The sequence below is a fragment of the Silurus meridionalis genome, chromosome 11 (genome assembly GCF_014805685.1).
Source record: "Silurus meridionalis isolate SWU-2019-XX chromosome 11, ASM1480568v1, whole genome shotgun sequence".
Lineage (NCBI taxonomy): Eukaryota > Metazoa > Chordata > Actinopteri > Siluriformes > Siluridae > Silurus > Silurus meridionalis.
The window spans coordinates 19,971,816-19,997,073 of NC_060894.1; the positions used below are offsets into that span (position 1 = coordinate 19,971,816).

Here is a 25,258-nt window from a genome sequence, read left to right on the forward strand (position 1 = left end):
CAAACAGTAGCAGGGGACTATTATTTGTAGCCCTGGTGTAGATGCAGCCTTATTGTCACAAAACCACTCCTAAAGTATCTTCAATATATTAATAAAGCAAAGGGCAAAGTGGCCAAAGCGTTCCTCTCAATCTCATATACGAGCTTAAGTCCACAAACAAATTGCAGCAGCAGCTGGGCATGGTGGGGAAAACCAAACCAACTTTCAGCTGTTCAATCCAATTCAGGTTACTATTCATTTATTCATTCATTCAGTCATCAACATGAATCCTCGTCGAAAGCATGACATTCCTGGAAACACTGTGGGAGAGGAGGGAGTGCAAACTCGATTAGACGACAAGATATATTTAGAAACTTGTATTTGAAATATATGTTTTACTCATATCATATCTGTATTTGATAATAAAAGCCGGCTTTTTAAACTAAGATTTCCCTCGGTTATTAATACAGGTCGAGACACTAAAATTCTATAGTCTATATTGTCTCACATTGTCTGTATTGTCTCGTATAGTCTGTTTTTTTCTTGTCTTGTCTGTTTTTGTCTTGTATAGTCCAAGCTGAATGTATAGTTTTATTTACGTCTGTACTTTGAGAGTCACTATAAGCTGGAACCAACACACTTAGCCAATAAACCTGATTCCGATTCTGACACCAATAGTTGATTGCTGAAACTATTGGCAAAAATCCATACCGATAGTTTTTCCGGTCCGCTGTCATTACGAGAACGGCCTCTAGAGGGGAGTCGCTGATGCCACTTGAATATATTTATATTTGTTTCCTTTAGCACATTTTAATGATTCAGTAATGCTTTAATTTTTGTAATAAAGTTTTTCGTGGAGTTTTTGATTTTTAATCTAGTATCCATTTTAAAAACGGTTGATTTTCGGGAAACGGCAGTTTTCAATAGCAATAAATATGAAAAAATATCATTATGACAGTAATAATGCTCTTTTAATAGACTATATATATCTACACTATATTTCCAAAGGTATTGGGACACCTGACCTTTCCTGCTATATGTGGCTCTTTTCCAAACTGTTACCACAAAACTGGAGGCACTCAATTGTACAGGACGTCTTTAGATGTGCTATATTAAGATTTTGCATTCACTTGAACTTGGAAACCCAAAACCTGTTCCAGCATGGCAATGTGCACAAAGGGAGCTCCTTGAAGATCTGGTTTACATTCTTTGGAGAGGAAGATCTTGCTGTTATAGAGCTCTGATCTCATCCCTACTGAACACCTTTTGATGAATTGGAACGCTGACACCCTTTTGGCTGATTAACACAAATATCCATAAGCACACTCTAAAATCTAGTGCAACATCTTCCCAGAAGACTAGAGGAAATTATTTTTGGGTTGATAAAGAAAGAAAAAAATTCTGTGGCCCTCACAGAAAAAGGTTCTGGGCCCCTGCTGTAGACGGTGTAAAAAAGACACTTGTTGTGGAACATGATTGAGCAAAAAAAAAAAATCATTTTTTGGCATTACAATGGTAACAGCTAGCTGGCGATATAATCGAATAGGATATAAAAGCTTCCACACGGACGATATAAAGCAGCGTTATGCATAATACAGAGTAACTCGACACCACTTTCTATTCGGCTTTCAATTCAAAATCAATAATTCAGAAGCTGATCCCGTTAATTCAGTGGATGTATGTAATACAAAGGAGGCTATCCTGGTACTAATGACAGCGCTGCGCTCGAAGCCAAACGAGCTAATTATACTTGTACGCATGTGCAGGATCCTGGGGTAAAAATCCCAATTTAAGATTGATGCGGTTCGACTCCCGAACCCCGGCCACTTTCTGACCGATTTTAGTCGGCTGCTTCTTAACAAAGCCGTCGGTCTGACGTTCGCCGTAATACGCAGCTGAGTTCAAGAAAAATGACATCCCTTCAAAAGTGAGTCGAATCTATTAAACCGGCGCCGGTTTTATTGCCGGAGACGAATTCCCGCTCTCGCATGGAAGTGTTCTGGTCTTAAAGCATTACAAAGCAGCCTCGTTGTTGTACCGGAAAGACCATTTGGAGGTAAAAAATGGTGCATAGTAATGGTTTTAGGTACAGAGAGAAGGAGAAAAATGCAATTTGGCTCATCAGGGAATCATTCATTGGGCGTTCGGGGGAAGAATTAAGGGCAGAAATTTGCCATGATCTGTGAAAATGTACAACTGGGAGAGACAGCGGCGCATTTCCCATGAATAATCAAGACTAATTCTATTAAAGCGGCATGCGAATCACGAACCGGGGGTTAAGGACGAAAAGACCGTAACGTTTTATTATACGGGAGCGCTTTTTCCCCACTATCTGTACGACCTTCGTGAAGGGAATATAGACGAGAGATTTTTTTCCCTCCCCCAAAGCAGACTATTATGAATTTGGTGTAATGTCCAGACCTGTTCGTGTGAGCTTATTAATATTGTTTAGGCAGAAAAACAAGAGAGAGCCGTTTGTAATAAAGAGGAATATATCCAGCCTGTCGTATGGCTTCAAGGGGGGGATTTTTTTGATGAGTGTCAGACTGAGCAAAGCGTTATGTGTTTTTTGTTATCTACAGGTTGGATAAAGCTGCAAGTCACTCGCCAGACAATATGCCTGAATATGAAGAGTGAGCTAGTGGCTCAATACATCATCTTGTCCATCTGTTTCACTTCTGCAGACACACGGGAACGCACACAAAAAAAAAAAAAGAAGGCTCCTCAGGCAACAAGCATGAACTAGTTTACCGAGAGAACGAGTTTGCATCATCAGCACTATAAAAGCAGACGGGAAACGAGTCGCTGTTTATTTGAAACGCTTTACATGTCGAAATATTAACATATTACGTAAAATAAATACAAAAGCATCATTAGGATGAGGAAAAGATGCAGGCAGGACCAACGTTTCTCTTTCTTCTCGATCATATACAAGTCTGGAGTCTTACAGTTTTTGAAATACGCATTTTCCTTTCGTTTCTATGCAACAATCCTTTTACGATATGGTGATTTCCTTTAAGCAAATAAATATATAAATGTCCAAACGTTTCAAATTCCTTAGCATGAAGAACAGCTTTATACGCTCTCGACATCCGGACATTTCGTTTCTCCAAACGTTCTGCTGAAATACTTTTTGTAAAACTTGCCAATGGTCTTCTGCACTAGTTGGAGATTTTTTCACAATCCAGTTCATCCCAGAGTAGTTCAATACGATTTCTGAGCAGTGACTGGGCAGGACATTCTATGATACCACAGATAGCACTACAGAGGACAATTTTGTCTCTAAATAAAGCTCAAATAACGAGAGCTCGGACTTCGTTTCAACGTCTTGTTCTACGGTGAAGTCGGCTCCGATGAGCCGCAGTCCGGATGGAATTGCACGGTGTTGAAGTATGGAATGGCAGCCATGTTGGTTCAGGATTCCTTTCATATTTCAGAACAAGTCTCCAACCTTCCCTGCTCCAGAACAACCCCAAATGATCAAGCTTCCACCTCTATGTCTGACTGTAAGGGTGAGGACGTCTGCTAACATGTTCTCCATCTTCATCTGTTAGAGCCAAAGATCTCTAATTTGGACTCCACAGAACTTTCCTCCAGTCATTCACCACTCAATTCCTGTGCTTTTTGACACACTTATTGATGTGCTGTATAATAATCTTTTATGCCTCCAATTAAACCTGCAGAAAATTTATTTCTGGCCCATTAATAACTCACACAGAGTCTTGCATGTCCTACAAACTGCTTTTCTTATCGTGAGAAAACACTCCTATTTGGACCCCAGCCCTCTAATTTCAAAGACTGTGGCAAGGAAAATGTCCCTAAGATAGCATGAGGAAGAAACCTTGAGAGGAACCAGTCTCAAAAGGAAACCCATCCTCATCCTCAACACCAAAAGTCATTATTCATTATAGGTTCCTGAGTTCTTGCTGTTCAGTAAAGTCAACCTGCAATCCAGAGCCATTGTAATGGATTATTATTGGAATTACAGTCAGAATCCATCCTCAAAGTTCTTGAGTTGCTCACTAACTTCAGGGATCTTTAGGCTGTTGATGTGGAACCCTCTCCAGCTGCATAGAGTGTCTCCGACTGAAAATAACTCAATCCATAGGTAGGGCGTCGGGATGATCCAAAAGTGAAGAACGATACCTCGGGAGCATGTTTAACTCGACCGAGAGGAGGAGAGAGAGAGAGAAGTAGAGAGAGAATGAGAAGATAATGGAAGACACTTCTTTGAATCTTCCACTACTATTAATCTACTACTATTGTTGCTGCTATTAATGATGCGTCAAATACTAATAGAAATATATACAGTGGTTCACCGGAACCCCCCAGGGTTACGTTCTAAGACCCCCCACGAGTTCTGAAAATCTGCGAATTTTGGAGGCACCCCGGCAGACATTATGTCACTTTAATTCAATAGTGTTTTACAAATGTTTATGAAATATTTTAGTCTAAACATAGAATGTTTTTCCTAACGTTCCTGAACATTCGGTCCCGCTGCGGTTTCCACGAATTTTAAGATAATCCGCAACTTAGTCAGGTTCCAAATGAGAACCCGCAAATTTTCCGAGCCGCAAGTTCCGAACCCGTGAATTATCGGGGGTTGACTGTTAAACAAAACACCACACTATTTTTGTTCACCCAAAAGAGCACAAGTTCATCCTCAGGTCTCTCAGGACTTTTTCACTGAGGGTTTCTGTAGAGCTGCTATTTTGTGAATGAGATCGTTCCTCTCGTGTTTGAATCATCCCTTTGCGTTACTACTGGCTTGACAGGAATACATTCAGGAAACATATCAGTGACTATTAAAGGTTTGTAGGCTGTTTTGGTATCTCAATGTTTAATACAAACTATGGAATAAAAAGTGCCATCAAATAACCGACGGCTTGTTCGGTTTCGTTTGATTGCCATGTGGAAAAATAAATAAATAAATGCCTAGAATACATTAGGTGTAGTGTGATAGAACAATTTATGGCTGGGAGCCAGCGTTTGTGCAGAGGCATCGGCTGTGTCAGGGCTACGGTGATGCATAGCGCGGAACATGTGGGAGGACTGTTTGCTGGCGCTGAGGTGCTATTGTTGTGTCGAGCAGATCGAGCTGCTTGTGTTCTCAAGTGAAGAGGGCAATTAGCTGCTGGGGGAAAACACAAGACTGCTTTAGAGCCGTACGCTGTCATTTACTTCAGCAAAGACTGCGAATCGGGTCCAAATCCTTCTCGAATGAAAGCCGAAACACCGGTTAAAGCGATTCGAAGGAAGGATGGTTCTGCCATTCCGAAACGATAAATCAATAGAAAAGGCTCGGAGATGCTGCAAGCACACACATTACAGTGACGTATTACTGTTTTGAGAGGCATTCAAGTAAGCGTACGTGTAAACTCGGAGAGCGTGTGGTCTCCAGGGGGTCGAGTGTTGTTCAACATGCTGCTGACTGTAGCGCACAGCTAAGCGTTAGGGTCTTCCTCGTTTAAGAAATGTCCCGGGTAATCGAAAGGAACGACGACGGGAATTCAAACTCGTGAACGTTTTGACAGAATGGATCGGTCAGAGAATCGACCAATTGTGAATTTTACCGATAACTAAGTTGGATCAGACTTGCTGATAACTGATTAATGAACAGATTGTTTTTTAAATGGATACTGGATAACAAAAAATATATATATATTTAGCATAGTACTGAACTTAATTACAAAAATAAAAAAAACATTACTGAATCATGAACATGTGCTAAATTAAACAAAACAGGAATATATTAATTAATAGCTATAACTATAATCAATAATAAATATTAAATATCTCGGTACTCTTCGGTTAAAAAATAACGCATGCTCGAACTCTTGCAATGAAACTTATGAGCGCTTTAGTCTTGTGGTAAAACAGATGCATGAAGAGTATCATGTTAGCTGTAAAACACTACCATGTTCAGTACACATCAATTTCAGCATTTGTCACAAATACCGAGGTATTACTTTGCAATATAGCGCTCTCCATGCAGCGCGCAGTCTCGCATGTAAAAACGAACAGCACGTGGCATCAGTGATTTGCCTCTAGAGGCCGCTCTTGTAATGACAGCGGACCTTCTCAATCACTCCAGTAACGAACGCACCCGGAAAAACTATCCGTATGAATTTTTGCAGATAGCTCCGGCTACTATCTGTGACAATAAATCTGTAAAAAACGATAAATCGGTTCATCCTAGAGTTCATCCTCATTATATAAAACCTTTCAACCTTATCTGAAAGAAGACACTTGAAATTTGTACACGGCTACTCTGAAAAAACAAATGCTAATAATAATCCAAACAACAACAGATGCGTTCTCTGGCAGGTTCACTGACAGCAGTGGCTTCATTCAAAACATATCAGTAGAAAGATATTTCATGTGTGAGGGCAGAAAAAGAAGAAAAACACCAAAGGATGACTAGAGAGAGGTCTGAGTAATGCGCTTCCATAAAAATAGAAAGGTTTTCCAATCCTCCAGACAGCAGAATTAGTTTTGAAATCTGTCACACTCTTTTTCTTTTTTTTTTCGGATATATAATGCTATTTTAATATATAGGTCGAGATAGAATGAAAAGACAAATAAGAATTACACTTCTAAAGACAGATTTTAGGACTAATGTTCACAGTAAACTGTACCCGCCCAAGCACGTAAACATCACAAAGAGGAATTTCAAAATTATTTGTATGCGATATATAAACATTATGATGTTTAAACAGTACCTTTTATGTAGAGTGGAAACGCTCCATCAGTTCTGAAAGAACATTGCTGTAAGTTTCGTCAAAAATCCATACTGATTTAGCAGCAGTTTTTCCGGCTTGCGTTATACAATACAAGAGCAGCCTCTAGAGGTGAATCACTGATGCCACGTGCTGTTTTGTTTAAGTCTCTCTCTTTTTTTTTTTTTTTTATGTAATTGTTTAAATAAGCATTCACATTTATTTCATTTAGCACATTTTCATGATTCAATACCGTTTCTATTTTTAAATAAATTTCAGTTCCCGATTTTTTATTTTATTTTTTATTTTTTACAGCCCCTCTCTCACATATTTTTTATATAAAAAAAAATTCCCATCGCCAATACTAGAAGCAACCGAAAATACGTTTAAAACTAGGGATGAAAAGAAAAAAGGCATTATTTTGGCATCAAATGGCATCAAAGAATTCGCAATTTGGTTGTGTTAAGCGAATAGGCACTACTACTATTCCCTGAACCCAGCCTACAAAACACTGTCTGGCATTCTCTTTCCTCAGCCCTACACAAATAAAACAACAAGCAAACAATCCTAATGTACTGCACACCCAAACTCAACGAATACACAGGGGTCCTACAGCCACATCTGTAAACACACATGCCATCATCCAGCCTGACCTCCATTTCCCAGCAGGTAGCTCTTTATTCTGTATTAAACAGCCACTTTAACAATACACTCAACCCAACACCCAGGGGAAAGCAGTTTTCTAGTGCTCCCACAAGGGCAGTCCGGGCACGCAAACGCAACTGACGCTAAAAGATAAAGGTGCCAAAACCGAGCGCGATGCAAGAATAGGTAGATTTAAACAGGAATTGTTCGCTGTGTGCAAATCGGTTCCATCGTGACCACGGCGGTTTCTGCCAGGCGTACCGCACATGCAGTACCCCCACACTGGCAGCTCGGACCATCTGGTGCGAGCAGCACGACGTTAAAGCAATGGTTAGTCAGCCTTGGGTGGATGTGAGACATCAGAGAATTCTTTTTTTTCATGCAACCGAAAAAAGAAAGAAAGAAATACATCAAATGGCAAGCTTGGAGCATGTAAGACATTCTGTCACGGAAGGACAAATGCGGGTTTATATAAGGACGCGTGAACTGAAACGCCGGAGAAACCGACAAAGAAAGCGTAATAAGAGACGGGTTTACAATGAGTAGCGAGTTAATAACGATTCCTCACGACTCCAATAAGGCCCTAATGAGCTCTAAATAATGCTGTCATGACTTGGTTTGAACAAAAATGTCAGCATTCATACATAAGCATTTGTAAAATAATGACCTCAGTAATTATAACAGACACACAAATAAAGACTTCCTGTTTCTCTGATCATTAATACAGCATATACATCTATCTGAATAATTAATAATCTACCTATATACCAATTTATCCATCTTATAATTAACAATCCCATCCTTCTGCCTACCTATCCATCCATCTATCCATCCATCCATCCATCTTTTATTAAATAATTCTCTCTCTCTCTCTCAATTCATCAAGAGTGGAAGAGACAACCTTGTGTGTGTGTGTGTGTGTGTGTGTGTGTGTGTGTCAAGAAATCAAGTAGAGGATGTCCAGAACCGAGACTTTGGCCAGACCCTGTTAAAAAACAATTTAACATATGAAATAAGTCCCGCCCACTTTGGATGTAAATCCGAATACAGATATGAAGAAAATGTTGTGACCTTTCAGACATCACACTTACACCAGGTTCACAGCTACTCTGTTTTTGACAAGTTAATCAATTCAACATGTTATTAATTTTAGTTATAATTAAAATCTATTTCCATCATTGTGAAAAACAGTAAAATACATTAATTACATGTATTTATGGTGAAATGACAACATTTCATGTCACGGCAAAAATAGATTTGGTAAGGAAGATCCTGCCTCACCTACGTGCCCTGGGAAATGCCTCAGTCTGTCAACTTGGAAAACAATTAACCTATGAAGCTGCCGTCATACAGTCGTTACCTTCCACCTCCAAGACATTACATTTAAACTGCTGCGTATAATCGTTCCCTACAAACGTCTCTTCTCACTGATCTCCTCTTCTAACTGATCTTACTGTAATCAACATTATTCTGAAATCGAACAAACAGGAACTACATTAAGTTTCATGCTCTTAACTGTGACTATTAAATATGTTAGAGCTGCACAGATCTTTTGAAAAACTCCTGATATGAGTGCTTACGATGCAGATTAAGTTCAAACAAGTGGAAATCTCACCCCAAGACTTTCCGACTTGTCGGCCGAGGCAATTATTTAACTTACAGTGACTATGCGGCTGATTTGTCAAGTTAACAAGAATATCAATATCTGAGTGCTTCACGCTCTCTCACCTCCCAGCGCTGGTTTGATGGCTCTTTAGTAAAACACTGATATTTTTCCTGTTCATGGAATTTCTTCTAAAGCAGCCATAAAGAAAAGAAAAGGAGCAGTTCTGACCTCTAAAGAGGGTCAATACACTAGAGCCTGAAGAAATGCAGAGTCAGAAGATGCAGGCCATCAAACTCAATAGAGCTGTGCTTTAGGGATGAAGTGCAGTGTAAAGCAGAATATGAAGAGAAATTGCCCGAGAGTCGAGGAGGGAACTCGCTTCTGTTGCAGGGAGAATTCACACAATGATGGAATTTGTCAAAATAGAAGCCATCAGCGGAAGTGGATCAGAAGGTCGAGTTTAAATCCCAGCACCATCAAGCTACAATTGAAGGACCCCTAATCAAAACCCTTAACTGTGCTTAGTTGTACGCATGCGATAAATGCAAGTCGCTCTGGATACGGGCATCTGATGATTAGCGGAAATGTCGAGTTGTATTGAACCTCCCGATCAATCAGTATCGTATCCCATCGCATCAGTAGCTGCTTCATATGTATCTTGACTGTATGGTATCTTTGACTATGCATCGAGACGCGAATCGCATCGTCCTCAGTTATGGAGATGCACATCCCTACTACAATGAAAACAAAAAGCACTGGGCAGAAAAAGAACAACAAATTGCTTTTATTTCTTCCAATAAACCCCTAATCATCTGACCTGGCAGGAAAAGCTTCCCTCGTAGTGAATACAAATGAACTCGATGCTGCATCACCATTCGGCGAATAATTACTGATGCGCCGAAAAGAGCACCGGAGTTCCATGAGCACGCAATGACAAATTCATTACATACTTGCAGCCCTGAAAAAAGCTGAATGAGGGTCCAAAATGAACTCCAGTGTTTTGTGCTTCGAGGTGCAACGCAACAAAACGGTAGTGATGCCGAGTTGATTTCAAGTGAGGCCAGTAAAAGTACCTCATGAGTGATTAATGCATTGGCACGGTTGGATTTTTTGTGCCAAAATGTTGCGATAAATAACCCGCGTTAAAACATTAAGGGAATTAAAACGAAATATAATTAAATAAGATGCATCTCTGATTTAAATGATAGTTTTATTAGTATTTTTTTGTCATTTTCAGGTCTTGGGGTGGGGAATATGTAGTGCGATTATAAAATCAACTGCAAATGTGCTTCTCAGTCACTTAGTGTGTCTGCTTAAAAAATAGCTGAGGCACTGAATTTTATGTAATAATATTTGGACAGCTGGTTTGCTCACATTAATGCACAATTAAGGGCCAAAGAAAAGCATGTACACTATATGGACAAAAAGTACTGGGACACCAGACATCACCCACCTTATGCTGTTCTTCAAAACTCACCACAAAATTACAGGCACACAGTTTTAAAAGCGTCTTTAAGTGTGGAAGTATTACATTTTTCCTTCGGTTGAACTAAGAGACCCAAACCTGTTCCAGCATGACACTACTCCATGAAGATCTGCTTTACATGAGTTGGAGTGGAAGATCTTGAGTAACCTGCTATAGAGCTACAACCCTATTGAACATCTTTGGGATGTATGTTAACGCTGACTGCACCCCAGAACTCCTCACCTCACCTTCATCAATAGCTGACTTTACTTACACCATTGTGGCTGAACGAATCTCCACCAGGACACTGCAGCTGGGGTGCAGTCAGTGTTCACATTCAACACAAAGGTGTTCAGTAGGGATGAGATCAGAACTCTATAGCAGGCCACTCACACTCACACACATACACATACACAAACACACACACACACACACACACACACACACATTTACACATTTTTGTTAGATGTTAGATCGGCTCTGTACTCGTATTCTGCACAACAAAAAGCTGAATCTAATCTACGCTATAGCAGCTTTGTCCTGACTTTAGGTTTTTTTTTGGATTATATTTGTTAGTGTTTCTACACACACTGATTAGAGTGATTGGATTCAGTTCTGAAAAGATTGCTTGACATCTGTGAACACCAATCACTGAAAGCAGCTCTGGCTTCATGCTGATGTGTGTAATGCAGTAGACGATGGGATTCGAGAATAAGTGGCTCGCACTGCAGTTTGGGCACATCGACTTTAAACACAGCTACATATTGGATAAAAAAAAAAAAGGTAAAAAGTAAAAGTGGTTTTGTTTGTTTTTCTGTTTGTTGAAAACACTCCCCTGCTGGGCATCTACTCTTAATACGCTTATTCGAAGTACCTGGCTACCAATGTGTTTACCCGCACATCTGAACACGATGTACAATACACACCATGAGTTACATGCAAAGCATCCTAGATGAAGTTCAGTCTGTTTACCTGTTACAGTGTGGGATTTGTGCGAGTCTTCATCACCTCTTATTAATCAATGTCAGCCTGCTTCAGCCTGCTTCCAATCTGCTCATAACGTTTTATTCGCTAATCCCATTAATTCAGACTGATAAATGAACAAACTGTTGGCCGTCAGCAGCTTTTAAACAGCTGCCAAGTGGTTCAGATCAAAATAGAAAAAAAGCTCATTAAAGTGACGGCAGGGACGGGGCTCTGATTACAGGAACGTCGTGACTGTAATGACTGGAAAAGGTCAGCCTTTGCCCTTTGTTATTCATGGAAACATGATACAAAGAATTGCTTGACCAGTGGCCAGGATTAGGATTAGCAGCTAGCACTGGATGACTGGTGAACGCCGGTGCTTAAAGCTGTTATTAATACACTGCGTATAAAAGCTTCCGCATGGTGAAGACGTTCCCGGTCCCCAGCTGCTGGGTCAAAGGTTAACGGAGTATTAAAGCAGAATAGTTAATTCTACATCTCCTAATGGCAGACGCCTTTTACAGACTTACGATTATCTAATTTGTTTAATATTTGAGGATTACGGGCCGTGCTAACAGGTCTAGCAGGAGCAGCTTGGTGGTGGTGAGATGTGTCACTTCCTTCTGATCAAAAGTCAACAACATAACCACTGAGCTACCACCTTCTATTAACATTTCTATTTATGGCAGACGCCTTTTTCAGAGCGACTTACAGCTTTACTCTATATTATACTGCTGAGCTGTGCTAATGTGCCTGTCAACCTTCTGATCAGAAGTACAACATCTTTTCAAGAAAAAGAAAGAAAGAAAGAAAGAAGGAAAGAAGGAAAGAACGAAAGAAAAAGCAGGCAGAAATAAAGAAAGAACAAAAGAAAGAAAGAAAGAAAGAAAGAAAGAAAGAAAGAAAGAAAAGCAGGCAGAAAGAAAGAAAGAACAAAATAATGAAAAGGAAAGCAAGAAAGAAAGAAAGCAAGAAAGAAAGAGAAAAGCAGGCAGAAGGAAAGAATGATAAAAAAGGAAGAAAAGCAGGCATGAAGAAAGAAAGAAAGAAAGAAAGAAAGAATAAAGAAATAAAGAAAGAAAGAAAGAAAGAAAGAAAGAAAGAAAGAAAGAAAGAAAGAAAGAAAGAAAGAAAATGAGAAAAGCAGGCAGAAAGAAAGAAAGAAAGAAAGAAAGAAAGAAAGAAAGAAAGAAAGAATACAGAAAGAAAGAAAGAAAAGCAGGCATAAAGAAAGAAAGAAAGAAGGAAAGAAAGACAGAAAAAGCAGGCAGAAAGAAAGAAAGAAAGAAAGAAAGAAAGAGAAAAGCAGGCAGAAAGAAAGAAAGAACAAAATAATGAAAAGGAAAGCAAGAAAGAAAGAAAGAAAGTAGGAAAGAAAGAAAGAAGAAAGAAAGAAAGTAGGAAAGAAAGAAAGAAAGAAAGAAAGAAAGAAAGAAAGAAAGAAAGAAAGAAAGAAAGAAAGAAAGAAAGATCTATCCATCTATCCATTATTCTGCTGACCCTCATGGTCACCTGATCTGGTCTGAAAAAGGAAACGTCATTATAAAAGTGATGTGAGGAAGAAGGGTGTAAATTAACCAGACATCCTGGAATGGCGTTAGAACTGGTATGCTACTGTATGTTAGAAAACCTGAAAGAAGTGTTCAAAGAGATCACAATTAGTTAAAGGTGAACTTTCAGCATTGATTTCACCATTTTTCGTTAATAAAGTCTTCATTTGATCACAAAGAAATTCAAATGTTTGCGTTTGGCTCCATACATCTCCAAGTCTAAGACTAAAACTCATCTTAAGGTTTAAAAGTTACTCTCAGTTTAGTCTACGTACCAAATCATTTATAGATAATAGATTTCAATAGATTTTTCTACGCCACTCTGATTCCTGTAATCAGCCCAAACCGGATCATTTAGCGTTCGCTAATCCAACGTTTACACTACAGCCACCTTGGGAACGTGCTGAAATATACGGAGCTTCTGGAGCAGAATCAGCACTTCGGCTGGCACGAGGACCGTCTTAATCCCATTCGATTATCTTCACAAAAACTGCAGGCAGGTGCAAAAAGCTAATGCGGCACAGGTTCCAAACCTCACACACAGATCCCTCAGGACCAAAACGTGTGAAATCCACGTCTGCGTTTAAATACCGATGCGGTAACACGAAGCTCTCCTTTCACAGATATTAATCCGGTCGACCAAATGGATAGTTCATCATTTCCTATAATAATCGACATAAAACATATAAATCCCTATCAATGTTAAACATGTTCAGAGATTCAATTCCAGTTTATGTGTAAAGCAAATGTTTTTAAAAAAGCAGCTTTACAGAGGTCATAAAGTTGTATATAAGAAGGTATAATGTATCTCTCTGAGACGGCACAAGGAACCAAACTTAAAAGGGAACCATCGTCATTCTTAACACCGAAAGTCCATTCATTACAGCTGAAACATTGTTGAGGTGTTGCAGAACTGTTCATGCAAACTGGGGTCCTGAGCCCATTGTAGTAGACTGTTGATATTAATTACAGTCAAAATCAATTCTCAAATTTCAAGTTGCTCAGTAACTTCATGGATATTTAAGATGTTGATGTAAAACCATCCCCAGCTGAGTTTTAAGCTCAGTATAGCAGAGTTAGCACCAACCGGATGTTTTTTGTGTTTCGCACCATTCTTTCTGTACGTTACAGAATGCCGCCTGAAGAGAATCCCATTTCCTGAAATCAGCCCCAATGAATGTAATGGATCCCAGCAAAATCTGGCACAATCCATTTACTCCTATGTGTACAGCCGTGGCCAAAGGTTTTGAGAATAACACAAATATTCATTTTCACAAAGTCTGCTGATCTAATATACACACACACACACACACACACACACACACACACACACACACACACACACACACACACACACACACACACATATATATATATATTTTACTTATAAAATATTTGATTGATTTGGAACATGTTTTTACGCTGGATGCCCTTCCTAACGCAACCCTCCCCATTTATCCGGGCTTGGGACCGGCACTAAGGCTTGTGCAACCCTAATGGCTGGGGTTGGTTCCTGACCGGGATCGAACCGGGCAGCGGTGAGCGCCGCATCTAACCACTACACCACCAGGCAACACTTTTATATATATATATATATATATATATATATATATAATTTTAATTATATATATATATATATATATATATATATATATATATATAATTTTAATTTGAATATAGTTCTAGATTTTATATTTAATTTGCAAATACAGATGGTTCCCAAGTTACGATGGTTCGACGATTTTTCGATCTTACGCTGACGATAGCTATACTACAAAATTTTAAAAAATATATAACATTTCACGCAACAGGCAGCAGCGTACGATGTACGCTGGACGGTTGGACCTGGGTTGAGCGAATCTCTCGCCCTGTGAGAATCAGTGTGTATTTATTTCTGTTTCAAACAGCAAAAAAAGGTATGTCTCCTGCTGCTCGCGGAAAAAAAAAGAGGAAAGACATCAGTTTAGAGCCGAAAATGATCAATCAGCATGAAGCAGGAAAGCTGTCACAGTCACAGCACCATCTTCAACTTACAATATTTTTGGCTTATGATGGGGTCGTCATAACGTATCTCCATTGCAAGTAGAGGACGACCTGTACTCCAGAACCCCCGACCCCACAATAAAAAAGTGTGGACCTACAGACAGACTGACATAACCGGAAAACATTTCTCAAAGCAAAACAAGTCTGTTTTTTTTCCTTACATTTCTGTGCCCTGGAAAGCCTTCAAATGTCAAAGTTTCACTTTGTCTGGACAAAAAAGAAAAAAAAACACAAAAAGCTAAAAAGAATGCCTACTGAGCTTCTTTTTTTTTTTTCTTCTAGTCACACAGTGTGCTTGAATGTAACGAAGGCAGACATTCAGAAAACAACCTCAGATGTCAGAGTTCACTGCAGGCTTTCTTTAAAAGGTAAGAGAGAGAAGTTTTGCTTGAAGGTCTCGGAGTAATGGCTTGCTGTTGCTTGCATGGTCTGTGATTTCGGAATAGAAAGTCATTAAAAGGCATTGGCTTCAGCGCAGTGGGCAGAGTGCGATAATGCCTTTAACTGGTTTTAAAACTCGGAGCTTTTGTTCGTTTCTTAATAAGAAATAAAAAATACTTACATGCTTTAAGACGGTGTTGATTTTAAGGGATTTTTTTTTTTTTACTTTTTCAAAATGAGTTATATTGGTAGGAGAATGCTGAGGATGGAGCCACCAGGAAGGAGGAAAAGAGGAAGGCCAAGGAGGAGGTTTATGATGTGGTGAGAGAAGACATGCAGGTAGCTGGTGTTAAAGAGGCAGATGTAGAGGACAGGGTGGTATGGAGACGGATGATGGCGACCCCTAATGGGAGCAGCCAAAAGAAGAAGAAGAAGAAGAAGAAGAAGACTTTTAGTCCGGTTCAAAATGAAAAGTAGCGGACAATCGAGGTCTCGAGTGTCAAGATCTCGAGTTTAGAGGTTCCACTGTGTTGTGCTGTTAGTAAGGTTCCAAATGAGAACCCGCAAATTTTTGGAGACGCGATTTATCCGGGACTGCATTGACGTCCATTAATGTGTTTATGGTCATGTTTGTTTTACAGTGATGACAGGCTTCATTTATCAGAAAAGTGTGTGTGAGTCAGGAATGTCCAGTACGACATCTATATATGATCTGGTCGTGTCTGGATTTGAAATGGAAGTGTCTTTGGTTTACCTGTGAAATGCACGAGTTTATTATTGATTTGAGGTTTGATGGTGTGATTTTACAATCTGTGACTCTCATTTTGAGAGGCTTCCCAAGCAGCAGTTTCTGCCTGTTCATTGCCATACAGACCCACGTGACTCAAAAACAAACAGAAAAGGATGTTTTGTACGACGAAAGAACATCTTTCTTTCTTTCTTCGCATGTACAGAACTTTGCAGCACTGTGAAATTCTTTCTCCGCATATCCCAGCTGGGATCAGAGCTCAGGGTTACTCATGATACAGTACCTCTGGAGCAGAGAGGGTCAAGGGCCTTGCTTGAGGGCCCAACAGCGGCAGCAGGAACTCCTGACCTTGCAATCAGCACAACGGAGCTTTTAGCATTGAGCTACAATTTCAGTAATTCTGTGAAAAATGACAAAGCAGAATCTTTTGCTTTTTTTCTGTTTATGATGAGTCACTTCAGGACACGCGCTAACAGTAAAAACAGTCCGTTTTGCCGCAGAGTTTGCACTGGGACTGTAGTTATTATTTCACAATTACTAAAAACCAGACTATTTTTTTTTCTACTGAAATAAGTGTTGTGTATGTTGTGAATTTGAGTTTTTGCTGTTACAATGTCTGGTTTTTGCACATACACCTAGCTACCCTTGCTTCATTATATTCTACTCAAACAACCAGGAAACCACTGAAATACCGACACACAGAGTAACACACTCATTTGCGGATGCAAGAGCGCATAGCAACAAAGCGAATTCATTCTGTCTGGCTAACACCATTGTTCTCGTTCTAGTTTATAACTACAGCATTGTTCGCTTTAAGCATATGCAATCCGGCACACCAGAACTTTTGTTGCAGAGTTGTTGATTTCAACTCTTTACCTGGGTAGAAAATGAATAATCAGATGATCTTGTGTATATTTAATGCGATTATTTTAGGATACTTTGGCAAAGCAGCTCTCACACTTTCAAAGTTTTACATATTTAGGCATCTTTTTGCCATTTGGTTGGACCTCAGTGTTTGAAGTTTTGAGGTACATTCAAGATGGGAGGAGCAAAAACCCTACGCTTTAGTCCCAACCTTTTGACGTATTTGCGCCAATCTCTTAGTTTCAACAATAGTGTATTATTGCACCGATACTCATAATTATGAAAAAAATGATGTCCTGCTCGTATTAAAAATATATGGATCTCCAAGTTGTTCTACTGGTGAGAAACTGCACTGGCTCAGTGGCCCGTTTCCATAAAGAGGAACTTGAGGGAAGTTAAAGAGGAAGGAGTGGCGGCTTAACAGCTGCTTAGGCACACAATCAGAAAACATTATGATCCTTCTGCTTTTGCTTCACACAACAGGCGTCATACAACAAGTCTGCTGTGTCATGCAACCGACTAGTTAAAGGCGGAGGGATCAGAAAAACCTGACTCTCTATACTTCCCTGACTTTGCTTAAATACTTACATGGAGCATAGCCAGGCTAATTAATTTGAGCGCACACACACACACACACACACACACACACACACACACTTGAATTTGGGCTCGGAGTTAAGAGGAAGTGAAGCACATCCAGAGATAAAAGAGGGTTAAAATGGACCAAAGCTGCCATTTTCAATGACTCACTCAGACAGGATTCTCATCAAACACAAAATCCTTTGTTGGCAAAAGGTCAAAAAAGGAGTATTTTATCTGCCTTTAATCCCAGCATTTTAGAGACACAGTCACCCGTTACTATCAGCGCACTCGCCAAGAGAATATCTTCTCGGAAAGTCTTCTTAGAAAGTGAATTGTACTTTGTCAATTAAATTTTACTTCAAATTTTACGTCAATTTACAATGGAGATGGAATTGAGATTGTAAATAATTTTACAAGACAGCACATAATTTAGCAAAACAGAGCAATTTACACTACTAATATGTATAAACTATACAGTGGACCAGCTCCGGTTCGTAAGGGGTGGGCGGAGCATACGCTGCTACGTTTGCGTGAAATTTAACGTATTTTTTGCAATTTTGTTGTAACTCTATGGTCATCGTAAGATCGAAAAATCAGAAGTAACTCGGGGACCATCTGTATATGTATTTGTCAAATGAATAACTATTCCAGGGTGTTGAATGAAGACTAACTGACTACCATTTAGCGATACTCGCAGCACAGATACACGTCCTCGTTGTCCCGCAATATAGCTAAATGCGCAGGAAAAAGAACGAACAGACAATCCTCTGTGTAAGCCCCAGAGTGATAGTGAGACTATAGACTATTATTAGTGATTATTCGGTGTTAGAGCGTGTATTTCTTTTCTGTTTTTGGTGTTTCAAAGCCAAATTTTTCAGCTCTTGCCTCTCTTCTTCTTATCGACGTCGCCGATCAATGAAACAGAGTGCGTCCGGCTTCACCCTCCATTCGCCAACCAGCGCTCGTCCACGCACCCGCTGCCACGTACATATATACTCTAAAGTTTATACGTTACAGTGCTGTAAACTGCTCTGTTTTACTAAATTATGAACTGTCATTTGCTACATTTTTAACAGTATACTACCGCACACTGATCACCCTTCTTTAAGACTCCTTGGGCACTTTCGGCCTCGACGAGCTTCCGTGATGGCGCGATGCAAAAAGACCGATCCCGTCATTATCGTTCTGATGGCCAGCAATAAATATAACGCCGCTAGGCTTGTTGAAGATGCCGTTATCGATCGCGCTCGACTCGAATGGATTTACGTTGGCCATTAAACTCCAAAGAGGCAGAATCTTCGAGTGAAAACGGAGGCGTTTTGACATCTCCTTTAATTAAAATAATACTAAAAGCAGCACTCAGCGCTGATTAAAATTGTTAGCCTATATAAGGAGACTCGGTCCCGAGAGAGAAAGAGAAAGACCTCCAGAGAGTAAGTAATGAAAAGCTTATAAAAGCCAGGAGTCAAGCCAAGCTGGCAGAGGAGACGTGCCATGACAAGCACAGCGATGGCATTCCACTTAGTCGGATGGCGTCATTATTCCCTTCCACTCGGCCATGCCCGGATTGAGGCCAAGTTATTGCCCTGCTGTAGTCCAGGGGCTGAAATCGCGTCCGGAATAAAGGTGCGTTTGTTTTATTAAAAGAGTGTGTGTGTTGGGGTTTGGAGGAAGAGGAAGTAGGAGACGCTTGGGGAAGTATTTAAGGTAGCCAAAGTGCAAATTTCCGGCTTTCTTCAGGTTTCAGAGCTTACGCCCAATAACGGGCATATTCCGGTCTGCCGGTGCGCGACTAAGTTTTCACCGCGGCTAATGTGCCTGCACTGGACGTGTCAGAGTGACCACGTGAAAGGAATTCCAGGCGGGAGGGCTGCACATGCACGCATGGCCACTGGTACAAAAGAAATAAAAGAATAACTCTGGCGTTTTTCATCTGCAAGGAGGAAAAAGTCGTAGGCACTTTGAAGAAATGTCAAGTGTTCAGAACCCGCAATTGTGAAAGGAACGAATAACAAAACTGAAGGTAATTAACCAGCGGACGCTCCGACACGGTGCTTAATCACTCGAACCGCATTGATGATACTTTTTTCCACACACAAATACACGTCAATCGATCCCACCACGCCTCAGTAACCCAAAGAGTCGTTTCAAACCACTGCCCCGAGACGACAGCTCTAATTAATCTAAGCCTTTTGTGCTTAGCTTCGAAGTCAGGAGACATATTGGGTGTACAAAAATATCAGGTGCATGCGGAATGAATAGCCAACGAGAGTACTACTATAAAGGCTCCGAGATCAGGTGGACCAAAATAATGTTTTGGATCATCAGGCTTACGAGCTCTGGTTTCAAACAGAGATGTTGCACCAATCGACATCTGTCCTCGTATAGACATATCATCAAAACCCATATCGTTTTACACACACACACACACACACACACACACACACACACACACACAGGTCACCCACGTGCTTATGGATTTGTTTAGCAGGATGCTCCTACCTTTAGGAGATCTCGGGGGAAATCTTGTCCCGCGTTCAAGCCTTCCAGGTTGGTGATGAATTCCTGGCATGTCATCTTCTTCCCAATATTCTGCAAGAAGTAAGACACATTGATTAACCTGATAATGTAGTGGGACTGCGATGGATCATCCGGCTCGCCTTATTTACTCTTCACATGCTATTCGGGGATATTGAAAGTTCAGGGGACTTAATTTATGGACTGCTGCGTGTAAGGTCTTGCGTAGAGAGGCACTGCGGTGGATGTCAAACAAACACTTGGCTTCATGGCAGTTATTATTATAATAACAGATTTGGCTCTAACAGAAGAGCTTGTTTAAGACAAAGAGCAGGAGAGAAGATGTTGGCAGACCTCCTCACCACCACAGCCAAACATGGAGGTAGAAGCTTACTGGTTTGGGCTTGTTGTGGAGCAGGAAAGGTTGGAGACATATTCCAAAAATACTCTATATGAACATGGACACATGACCTTTCCTGCTATCATGGTTCTTCTCCAAACTGTTACCATAAAACTGAAGGCTCTCAATTGTACAGGACGTCTTTGGATGCGGTTTAATAAAATTTTGCGTCACTCCCAACGAAAACCTCAACATCTTCAGCTCTGTTATCTCCTGCTCCACCTCCTGTCTTTTACTCAATGCCACTGTCTCTAATCCATACAACATCACAGGTCTCACCACAGTCCTATAAACTTTCCCTTTCGCTCTTGCAGATACTCTTCTATCACAAATCACTCCTGCTATCACTCTTCTCCACACACTCCACTTCCACTCCCTGCAACCGCACCCCTCCACTGCCCTCCCTCTCATTCACACACATGTACTCTGTCTTACTCCTACTGACTTTCATTCCCCTTCTATCCAGCATGTACCTCCACCTCTCCAGGTTCTCAACCTGCTCCCTACTCTCACCACAAATCACAATATCACTCGTGATAAAGAGTTATACTCTATGACATGTTTATTATTAAATGAAAAAGTGTTGGATATTCAGCTGTGGCATAAAAAAAAAAAAAAAAAAAAATGGATAAAATATGCCCATATTGCTAACCGACAAAAACCACAGAAAAAAATGACCAAATAAAAAAATTATAGATTTCAGAATCATGACAGACCTTTCAACAAGTGCAAGTAAATAATTACAGAATCCTGTCAGGTTCATTTACAGCAGTCTGACTGCACAGACACTTCCTTAGAAACAGGAGACTAACCGCTTACTGAAATGCTGGATTAAGCGACAGTGCTGTATGATCGCCAATGAAACTGTGTATGCCTACTGTCTCCATTCATCATAAATACTGTCCCTTAACTGCAAGGCTGCAAGGCACCAGCTTTCATCTGAGAACGCTTTCTGTCTGCAGGCAATCCTTTCAATTTCGAAGAGGCCTCTTTCTTTTGAACTGATCTCTCAAATAAATGCTACACAACGTTCTTTGAAATACAAACTGTTTGTCATTGCTGAGATGAAACGTATGCTGAGGCATTGCACATTCCGAATCTAACACATGGGACAGCAGGTTTTAATCGTATTAAATGTCCAGACAACGAAACATCATTTCACAACTTCACATCCAATCAGCATATCGTGCGTTAGACCCTGATTGGTTTGAACAAGTTTTTATCTGATTTACAAAAAAAATGCAGTTAAGTTAAAAGGAAGATGGATGGATGGATGGATGGATGGATGGATGGATGGATGGATGGATGGATGGGTAGTTGATTAGTTAAATGGATGGATGGATGGATGGATGGATGGATGATTGGATGGATGGATGGATGGATGGGTAGTTGATTGGTTAAATGGATGGATGGATGGATGGATGGATGGATGGATGGATGGATGGATGGATGGATGGATGGATAGGTAGTTGATTGGTCAAATGGATGGATGGATGGATGGATGGGTAGTTGATTGGTTAAATGGATGGATGGATGGATGGATGGATGGAAGGATGAATGGATGGATGGATGGATAAATGGGTAGTTAATTGGTTAAATGGATGGATGGATGGGTAGTTGATTGGTTAAATGGATGGATGGATGGATGGATGAATGGATGGATGGATGGGTAGTTGATTGGTTAAATGGATGGATGGATGGATGAATGGATGGATGGATGGGTAGTTGATTGGTTAAATGGATGGATGGATGGTTGGATGGATGATGTATAGATTGTTGGTTGGTTGGCTGGATAAATGAATGAATAAATGAATAGTTGATGTATAGGTAGTTGATTGGTTAAATGGATGGATCAATCTTTGCTTTAAAAAAAAGTTACTAAAAGATGAACTAAAAGCAAAATGCAGAAGTTTTGTGTTGTTCCTGAATGTAATTTAAAGCAAATGTAAACACAACCTGCTTTGAATCCTTTACATCACTTGTTATGTAAAACCAGTCATTCACACATATTTTTCCTTTTTACAAAGAAAAACAAACAGTGAATGCAAACATGCTTGAAATAAACGTTTCTACATTTACTACTTGTTAAATTTATGCTATTTTCACAGATGCCCTTATCCAGATGCCCAACTTCCTATTATCTCATTTATAAAACTGAGCAGGTGAAGGTTAAGGGCATTGCTCAAGGGCGGCTCAGCAGTGCTCAGATTTAAACTCGCAGTCTTTCGACCCGAAGTTCAATTCAATTTATTTTTATTTGTATGGCGATTTTAACACTAGACATGGTCTTGAAGCAGCATTACAGAGAAACAGTTGTACAAAAGAGTGAATGAGTTTAGTGCCTAGAAGTCTGTTTCTTTAAGTTTTATCCCTAATGAGTCAACCAGTGGTGACTGTGGTCAGGAAAAACCCAACGAGGAAGAAACCCTCAGAAGAACCAGACTCAAAACAGACCTCATCCTCATCACAGCTCCATTATTGTGGATGTTTACGGCACAGTAAAATGCTAAAATGCAAAACTGTTCCTGTAAACTGCTGTCCTGAGCCCATTGTAGTCGACTTGATATTAATTACAGTCCAAATACATCCGCAAATATTTTGAGTTGCTCTGTATCTTCATGAATGCTCAGGCTGTTGATGTAAAACCATTCCCAGCTTAGCGTTTCGGCTCACCACGGACGTACCGCAGTGTTCCCACTAACCGGATGTTTTTTGTGTTTAGCACCACTTTTGCACCACTTTTTTTTTACTCAAAAGAGAGAGAATCCCAAAAATGATTGGCGTTTCCTAGAATAGGCAAACCAGCCCCAAAAAATGGAATGAAGCCCAGAAAATTATAGGACATTTTATTTAAAATGCAGTTCGGTTATAATACAAAAATAAAAAAACCTTGAAAACATAAACTTCAAAAATAAGCAACCTGCATTTGTACGAATTGGATAAATGAGATTTTATCTTCCGATCTCGCGGCAGTTAAGGAAGACCCTGACGCACTATAAACACACCACACGGTGTGGGGTTTTCATTATTTTTTTGAGATTTTGAATCCAAATATAGGGTTTCAGTTCGAAGGCTTTTTTACATGATTTGTCATAACATCAGAGACAAAGGCTAGAGACAGCAGGTCGCTGTGAATACTAAAATAATGAGCAGAAGGTGTTTGTTCCAGGGACTTTACAGTTTCTGGCAGCACCAACCAAGTTTGTAGGTGGACAGCACTGACAAATGTTCAGACTGGCACACGATACCGGAGTGACACAGGGGCCTGTTTCTGATGCATCCAAGTAACTTCGGAATCAGTTCGAACCTAAAACGAATGAGATGAAGCACTGAATTTGGCTCAGTAGAGATCCTGATAAGGATTAGGTATTGGGTTTGAGCAGCAGCCAGGCACTGATTTCTTGAATCTCTTTGCTGATGTACACGCTTCGATTCTTATCCACTCTAAAATCCCCGTGCTCTTGGCGGGAAGAAATGCCTTTGATGCTGCGCTCGTAAAAAAAAAAAAAAAAAACGACGCTTAAAAAGGTCAAACGACTTAATTATCAGTCATAACACTGCGTGTGGAGGGGGAAACAAGCAGGTCTGGCCTTTTAATTATTACTCATTTTTATACCCTAGGCACTGCTGCAAAGTCTCGATTTATATGTGAGCTGATTGGTTTCTAGAACAGCAGCTGTGACAGGTGTGGAAGGTAAGACCAATCCCAGGTTTATATAAATGAGCTCAATTCAAGGGGATCGTTTTTTACTGCTGAAAGCTCATTCATTAACAAATGCTAAAAATAAAAAAAACAAACAAAAAATAAACACGTCCAGCTTTTCTTGAAAAGTCTGTATTGTAAACATCCTTGTGAGTGTATCTGCGACCAAATCGATTCCTTCTCCCCTGTCGGCCATTGTGGAATGAAAAACGGCTATTCACATCCATGAATATATTTGAGCATGTGCAGATTGCTACAGATGTGGTCGTCGAGCTCTGACTAGTGCCCTCTCTGACCATCCAATCAAAGAAAAATGACACGATTGGATTCTGGATGTCCTCTGTGTTACAAACTCGCAATCTGATTGGTCGAAGGTGTTCAGTGGGGGTTGAAGTTGGAGCTCAGTTGTTCCACAACTTTGGCAAACCATATCTTCATGAATAAGGCCTCTGTCTGCAGGAGCATTGGTATGCGGAAACAGATTTGGGCCAAGTACCAGTTAAGGGAAAACCTTACGCCATATATTGTAGCTCCATAAAGAAATATTAAAGAAATGCTAAATGCTGAGGTATAAGTGGAATAAAACAACAGATTATGAGAAAATCTATTTTGACACCACTGCATTATTGATTCTTTGGCAAAAGTAGTACATTCTATTGTGTTTCATTCCTTTTTTCACAAATATCTGCCAAAATAAAGACACTGCCAGGGCTGAGATTAAGTTCCAGCTGCAGATGTGCTGATGTGGCTTTTCTTAATGTCAGCGCTACATACTATCGTAACAGTAAAAAAAACGTCACAGTGTGCCAAGTCCATTCTGCACTACATGGATTCAAATTCTCAGTCCAAAGCCAAAAGCCAAAAGGAATTAAGCATCATTATGCTTATCAGCACTGGTTCCAATCTCAGTGAGTGACAACAGCAGCAGCCTTCAGTAGAACATTTCTTAGGCCATTTATTTAAAAAGAAAATTTTTTTTTTTTTTTTTTACACAAACCGGCCCAACTTTGAGTGTAAAGAGGGACATTTTCTTGACAAAGGAGCCACGTCTCTGCCAATTTCACACAACTTCACACAGCCCATTCAGCAC

General features: G+C 40.1%; 1 protein-coding gene across 1 annotated transcript in view; it reads right to left on the reverse strand.

Annotated features, from left to right (window-relative positions):
- psd3l (pleckstrin and Sec7 domain containing 3, like) overlaps positions 1 to 25,258 on the reverse strand; it is a 116,894-nt gene that overhangs the window by 28,276 nt on the left and 63,360 nt on the right. Inside the window, 1 exon segment of the mRNA XM_046860455.1 lies at positions 20,051 to 20,140. Coding sequence (XP_046716411.1) covers positions 20,051 to 20,140 — 90 coding nt within the window.